Source organism: Hibiscus syriacus, unplaced genomic scaffold, assembly GCF_006381635.1.
Source record: "Hibiscus syriacus cultivar Baekdansim isolate YM2019G1 unplaced genomic scaffold, ASM638163v2 tig00111402_pilon, whole genome shotgun sequence".
Lineage (NCBI taxonomy): Eukaryota > Viridiplantae > Streptophyta > Magnoliopsida > Malvales > Malvaceae > Hibiscus > Hibiscus syriacus.
The window spans coordinates 7,988,306-7,995,807 of NW_024063082.1; the positions used below are offsets into that span (position 1 = coordinate 7,988,306).

General features: G+C 33.3%; 1 protein-coding gene, 1 non-coding gene and 1 pseudogene across 2 annotated transcripts; 2 read left to right on the top strand and 1 right to left on the bottom strand.

Moving 5' to 3' along the window:
- The first annotated feature begins 307 nt into the window (after nucleotides 1-307).
- LOC120161875 (cytochrome b-c1 complex subunit 9-like) lies at nucleotides 308-2,102 on the top strand. The gene is made up of 3 exons (XM_039172084.1): nucleotides 308-573; nucleotides 986-1,033; nucleotides 1,827-2,102. Exons 1-3 carry the CDS (start codon nucleotides 451-453, stop codon nucleotides 1,875-1,877), a joined length of 222 nt encoding a protein of 73 aa, XP_039028015.1. The 5' UTR covers nucleotides 308-450; the 3' UTR covers nucleotides 1,878-2,102.
- A 2,341-nt stretch (nucleotides 2,103-4,443) lies between these two features.
- TRNAN-GUU lies at nucleotides 4,444-4,517 on the bottom strand. Its single transcript has one exon. It is a non-coding gene; the product is annotated as a tRNA-Asn (tRNA).
- Nucleotides 4,518-5,009: 492 nt separating this feature from the next.
- LOC120161518 lies at nucleotides 5,010-5,940 on the top strand (annotated as a pseudogene).
- Nucleotides 5,941-7,502: the final 1,562 nt, after the last annotated feature.

The window sequence follows — 7,502 nt, forward strand, 5'->3', positions numbered from 1 at the left end:
ATGCGATAGTCAGAATCGCGTTGCGAATATGGAAACTGATTTGCAATACCGGAGATTGCGTTGCGAATTATCGATCGCATTGCGATTTAGTTAGTGATTTTGGCAAATCCAAAAAAAGTTGGTTAAAATCGTACATTATAAGGCATTTTTGGTTACTGAAGTTATTTTCTCTAAAATCAAATGTTGAAGGATCCGATATATGATTAGTAAGAATTTACCTAATACAATTTATCCAAAAAAAAAATTACCTAATACAGTAAAGAAAACAAAAAGCCAATGGGCCGGTGACACTGAAAGTCAAAATCCATATCATTCGGTTCGACCCGATAGCCAATGTCGATGGTTTAATCGTCACAAAACAAAATTCTTCTTCTCTTCGCGTACGCCATCTCTGCAAACCCTAATCGCAGATCCCAGCAAAAGGGACTCCCTCTACCTTAGCGATTTTTCATGGATAACGTATATAGAAGACGAGGTCAAGGAGGCCTTTTTGAAGGTCTCTACAGAGTCATAATGCGACGTAACTCCGTCTACGTTACCTTCGTCATCGCCGGCGCTTTCCTCGGTGAACGGGTGAAATTTTAACTCCTTTTCGTGTTGAATCACTATCGTTTCCAATTTCGATCCATTGTTTCTATTAAATTTTCTAGTTGATTTTTTAGGAAACAATGTTAGGACTTTTTAATTTAATGATCGGAATTTTATTGGTTTTAGCATGGTTGAATTAATTGATTATTTGTTTTTTTGAATGTAAACTCTGATTTTCTAATAAATATTTAAAAATAGCTGTTGTTTACTGATTGGAATAGTATAGGTTCCATTGATTATTTGGCTTTTTGATTGTAAATTCTGAGTTTCAATTAATGTTTAAAATCAGCTGATGTTTGCTGATTAGAATATTATTGTTCTGGGTAATGCTAATTTTCATTGATTATATGGTTTTTTATGGTGAATGCCTAGTTTCTAATTGACTAAACTTTTGCAGGCTGTGGATTATGGAGTTCATAGGCTCTGGGAATACAACAATGCTGGGGTAAATTTTCTATTCTTTGGGATTTCGGTTCTGCTGCAATTTTTATAGCTTAGGCAGTTTAATTATGCCTGAATTGTCCGGAATATTAATCCCAAATTTGGTCATCAATAACTCAATATATTAATTTACAAGAGTACACTTTGATTTGTATTTGATTGCATTGTGGGGAGGTTAGTTCCTACTCTCTGATACAAGTTGTTTAAACCTTTATATCAGTCAATGATGGTTTTCTTTAGTTTATTACATTTGGTGTGGATTTTGAATTAACTGTACTCTTTTAAGGTAGATGTCAACTTTTGTTCAAGAGTAACCTCATTAGCTTCCATTAATGTATTGCTATTATATGTGTCCTTGCAAACTCAAATATTATGGACTTCCCAATAGAAGGTTGTACCACCTGTGCAGTTATTACAGCACTTCATATTGTTATTCGGTTGTGGGTGATATGTTGCTTGCTATTTTGTCTATTTTATCTGTTGTTGGTTGTATGCACTGTTATGTATTAACCAAAAATGAAGTATATTTTTGCTCTTTGTTTTTTCCTAAACAATGTAATATAATCTGGCTTTTTATATAGCCTTATTGCAAGTCTTAAAACATGTTTCAATTTGATAATTATAGCAAGGATTTGGTTAGTTTGACCCAGTCCAACTTGAAACACCCTCAGAAATTGTCTGCACAATGGTTAGACAATTGCATGTTTTCTGATCTCTGTCTGTTATAGTCAATTGCTTCCACAGCTTAAGTAGTTCATGTACTAACTTGTATGTATGATTTCATTGATATACAACAGAAAAGGTACGAAGATATTCCGGTGCTAGGACAGAGGCAATCAGAGGAATGAAACCATCCTGCTGTGTTTTTAAGTCGTTTTGAGATTTGGGTTTGAGCATGTGTTAAATAGCAATGCTCATTGCTAAAATAAAGTGTTACTATAATATTTGTTTGTTCTAAATCATGGGTTGGTCAAATAGTCTTTGGAAAATTTTGGGTGGCTACAATATACGTCTACTGATCAATTTCATGCTGCATCCTGCAATTTGTGATTGTTGCAACTTTATTAATTTCAGCTAAAAAATCAACATAAGATCAACTCATTTCCCCCAAATATTTGGATATGAATAAAAAAGACAACGTAAACTTAAGTATAATGAAGTACTTGCATTCATCTTATTAATGGATGTACATTTTGATAGATAACCATCTTAAGTTCAGTAACATATAACTAACTACAAGATCAACCCATACTTGCATTCATCTTAAGTTCAGGTAACATATAACTAACTACAAGAATGAAGTACTAATCGAAGAGCGAAGACCAAAACGAGTAACAAACTCATTAACATAACAATGGATGTACTTGTTGATAGATAACCATCTCATTGTATAATGATATTCATCTCAAATCCAGATAACATATAACTAGGAGAATTAAGTATGCTTATTAGGTTTGCATCCAAATAAATGTCATGATGGAAAAAATTGGGTAGAAAATTGATTTAGTGAATTCATTTGGCCAACACAAACGCTCAACCTGGCCGATATAGTATGGGCAATGTACTTGTAAGATCTACTTTTTCACCCTGAAAGAACTTTTCCAACTGCACCCTCCAGTTGCACCCTCCAACTGCACTAGGATTTGTTGTCACCTGCACGAGAGCACGAGAAATCAGAAGCCTTGCTTATGACATACTAGGTAAAATGTAAACGAAGCCATGCTTATAATAGGAAGCATGTGGTTCATAATCATTTGCACCGTGTAATTACAACCAATGATATATTGCAATGAAGCATACTCTTTTGGTTTTCATAAACCTTATAGTTGATCGTAGAAATATTTTCCGGTGTGAATGATTTCATGCAAGCATTTACAGATCATGCCTAAAGGATCAACACATAAGTCCTATATCATCCCAAAACACTCCCTACAATTTCGTTCAAATCTCATACAAGTCCGTTAAGGAATGCCTGACATAGTTAACTTCAAGGTAGTAGCTATGCCAAAAAGGTAAACCACGAGGAAGTTGACTAATGGTTATATAAGGCACGATCGACTACAAAGAGCAAAACGTATACCTAGAGGGGCGTAAACCATATATAGAAACTAGGGATATCAGTTTCCGGTACAGAATAAGAAAACGTTATCTTGTATTACCAAACTTGAAAATTTGTTCATGCTTCCTATTTCCTAATACAACAAATTTGAAGACAAATCTAATCACTAATATTCCTAACTCCTATAGTCGCATGGAGTACCATCCAGGCATTTCTTATCTCTCTTTGGGCTTAGTCCTGGAAGTAACATGAATTGAAACCAGGACGACCGAAACCTATATTCGATTTAGTAGTACCTAAACAACAGAGAACAGCATCGTATTTTTACATTGAACATTTCCCATTCAACCATAAATGAAAAATATTTTCATCTTATCTGAGTTCCCAGTTAATGCATGAAACGAATCAGCCCAAATCATTAACATAATTACAAAACTTTATTAGATGATTGATGTAGAATTTTAAAAATGATAAACTACATAAATGGTCACTAACGTGAGCGATCAATTTGCTACAAATCAATAACGATAATGATCAATTTATTACTTTTAAAACTTTAGTGTAAAAAACAAAAATTTATTCAAATATTATTAATTATTTTTGTAATTTATCCATTTAAAAAATAAGATCGAGTTATATTAATATTGAGTTTATTTTTCAACAATCAAATTTGATTGATTGACTAAGTTGTTCAGTATTTGTTACTTCATAGTTTCTTAAATAATGAATTCTAAACTCATAAGGAGCACTATCCTTCTTCTTCTAAAGTATTCATGCTCCCCTCCAAGTACTATGCAGACTAGATTTAAAATTTGTAAAATAAATATTGAGTTTACTTTTATTATATTTTTCAATGATCGATTAATCAAAAATAATTGTTTTGAAGAATATAACTCTACATTTTAAATGCCTTGATTAATTTTAGGTTTCGTGTTTTAAAGAAAATCCACGTCTATTGATTAAAATAAACTTTTAACCATGTTAATGTTTTGGACTAAAGAATAGAAAAATCAAATTATACAAACATGATGTTTATAATGTATTTATTTTTCCTATTAGTAAACTACATATTTTATATTTTCATTAGTAAAGGTTTTCAGTTTTCAATTATATAATGAAGGAAGCGAGTGGAGACGGGCTGAAATTATTTGATTCAACCGAGTTACGGAAAAATTTGCGAATGTTATCAATTTAAGAGATTGAAAAACCCAATTAATTTTGACAGCTGTGGGATTTGAACCCACGCCCTTTCGGACCAGAGCCTAACCTTAGACCACTCGGCCAAACTGTCTTAGCTAATGGTAAAGAACCATTAATATTAATTTTATTATATTTTTGGAGATAACAAAAGGATACGCTAGAAGGAGGGCTTGAACCTCCGACCTTGTGGTTAACAGCCACACGCTCTAACCAACTGAGCTATTCCAGCGTGTTTGTTTATATGTGTAAACGTTTGATTAAAACATTAACAAAAAAAGGTTGAAATAGTTTCCAATATTTGGAAGCCTTTATATAGCTCTGGCATCTGAGCTACCTGAACATATATACCTCAAATTCGTTGCTTAAGCAGAGGAGCAAGTTTAGGGGAAGTTTAAGGAGGGACAATCTAATTTAAGTTTAAAAAACGGTGATCTTGGACGCAATCAAAATGTGATAAAAATATAATATTTTAGGTTGAATGGAACTTCTAGTCTCCTTGTCTTCTAAGGGGTTGCAGTGTGAATGAGAGAGATTTTCCCACAAAAGTGCAAAAAATTCTAAGTCCCATGTGCCTTCCTTTTCGCCAAACATTTCTGGTCTCCTTGCCTAGCCCCACCATGGTAGCCCTGCCTTAATTTCTCTCATATTTTTCCGTATAAGTTTATACCTTAGGTTAACAACCACCGTGTTTCATTCTCACAGAAAAATATAACCAAAAACAATGGAGGATATGCCACCAGGGTTTCGATTCTATCCAACTGAAAAGAGCTGCTCTCATTTTATCTCCATAACATGTTGGAAGGAAAGAGAGAAAACCTCAACAATCTTAATAACAGCGAGTCATCCCAGTAGTGGACATTTATGGCTACAATCCAACCGATCTTCCACGTAAATAAATAACTACACGGACTTCTCTTTTAAACTCTTCTTTGATCATTTTGAGGTTTCTCAAGTTTTTCTTTTTTTCATGCAGAGTTTTGGGTTTCTTTGTGCCATAAGGACACAGAGAAGTGGTTTTTCTTTGTCCCGAGAAATGAAAGTGAAGCTCGAGAGGGAGACCCAAGAGGCTAGCGAATTCTGGGTATTGGAAGGCTACTGGTTCGCCTGGTTTAGTTTATGCTTCTGAATTCTGATGATCAACCTATTGGGTTTAAGAGAACCGTGGTTTTCTACAATGGAAGGGCTCCAAGTGGGCAGAAAACTGATTGGAAGATGAATGAATATAAAGCTTTCCAAGGAGAAGTGTCCTCGGTATCGCTCGCTAATTCTGCACAACTTCCTCTGTATGAAACTTTTAACTCTTAATCCTATTTCATTAACTCTCTTATGGTATAATTAGCCCTTTGCATCATTTTAATTATTTTCTTTTTTGGCTGAGACAAGAATTTAGCTTGTGTTGGGTCTATAAGAAATCAAAATGCTTAAGATCGTTCAACAGGCGACCATTGGCAGGTGCAGTGCACATAGACCGGCATGTTCCTCAACACGTTAAATATGGTTTTGAGTTGACAGAAAGCTTACCAGAGAGTTCATCTTTGGGTGATGAAGGCAATCAAATGACTCGAACCGGAGAAAACAATGACTCGAGAGAGGCAGTTGACGGTGAATATTGCTTTTGGAATATAGATGAGTTATGGGGCCTAAATAATTAACGGAGTTTTATATTTCGTATAAGAGATGATGTAGAATTTTACATACGATTATTGGATCAATGTATAAGTGTAACATCCCAAAAGATGGGTCAGTGACTATAATGCAAATTTTAAAAACTTGATGCTCAATTTTGAAATAAGTTAAAAATTTCAAGGGTTTAATTGAAATATTTTAAGGGATGAGTTAGCAAATGAAGGAAAAAATGGGCAAATAGGTCTTGATAAGTAAAATTAATTCAAATATTGGTTGAGGATATTTATATATATATATATCCACGTGGGACATGTGTAGGAAACAAGAGTTTCTATATTCTCTTCTCCAGTTTTCTTCTTCTCCACCGGGAAGCACTAAAGCAAAGGTAAGTTTTTGTTATTTAATTATTTGTTGATTTTAAGAGAAGAGTTTGATCCTTAGGTGATACTTAAGCTTAAGGAAACTTAAATTATCTCAAAAACAAAGAATGAAGAAGTTAGGAGAGATTAAGTAAAAGGAGTTTTTAAGTGAATTATTGAAATAGAAGGTTTAAATGAATTTGGAAGTTGAATTTGACTTGTCATCTATGAGAATAAGAAGTTATAAGAGTAAGAATTAAGTTTGGATAACATGGAAAATGTGGTAAGATTATTGGTTTTAAGGATTTGGGAAATATATGGAAGGAAATAAGGTGTTGAAATGATAGAAGTTAGTTAAAGTGATTATAGTTAAGTTTGGTAGCATAATTAGGGCTTAATATTGGAAAATTGGGTGAAGTGTTGATAATTTTCGAGTAAAAATAGTCTATTCTGGGAAGGTGCATCGATGCACTATGAATGTGTACCGATGCACTAAGAAAAATTTTGAATATGCATCGATGCATACTGGAAGGCATCGATGCATGGTAATTTTGAAGTTATTTTGTGTACCGATGCGCCCATAGTGCATCGGTACACCCCTAAGAGAAAAAGTGAATTATGGTTCATTAAATTAGTTTAAGCTATCAGTATTAAATTTCAAGGTTAGATGATATTTATGTAGATATCGAGCTTAGATGAGTTCTGGAACATCGGACAAGTAAGATCAATCAAGGAACGATAAGAGATCAATATTGACTAGTGAGGCCAGGTGAGTGCTTATTAGTTATTATACGAGGTTTAATGGAACTAAGACTTGTGATAAGTCTAGTTCCTATATTAGAATGCATGAGTTTATGATTATTTACATGTATTTTGGTATGAGTATCTGCGATATATGTTATGGTAGGTGTTATAGGATTTATGTGAATACATGTAGTGTGATAATCCATATGAACTAATATAAATGATCTATATGATTAATGAGAATAATGATATGTAATAATAAAATCATTGTTATAAGATATATGATAAGAGCATAATGGAATGTATGAACATGAAAGATGTGAGTATGAATGAAATGTTAAGTGTCTATATGAATATGTGGTAAAAGCTACCTGATATAATGAATGTGAAATATTGTAGTGTGAACAATATGACAAGAAGTGATAAGAGCGTACGTTTATGAGAAGACATAAGTGAATAAATTATTAAACTATGAAATCATATGA

Coding starts and splice junctions, on each gene's coding strand:
- LOC120161875 (XM_039172084.1), top strand. CDS start 451: ATGGATAACGTATATAGAAGACGAGGTCAAGGAGGCCTTTTTGAAGGT. Junction 574..985: donor GCGCTTTCCTCGGTGAACGG/GTGAAATTTTAA, acceptor AAACTTTTGCAG/GCTGTGGATTATGGAGTTCA. Junction 1,034..1,826: donor GGGAATACAACAATGCTGGG/GTAAATTTTCTA, acceptor GATATACAACAG/AAAAGGTACGAAGATATTCC.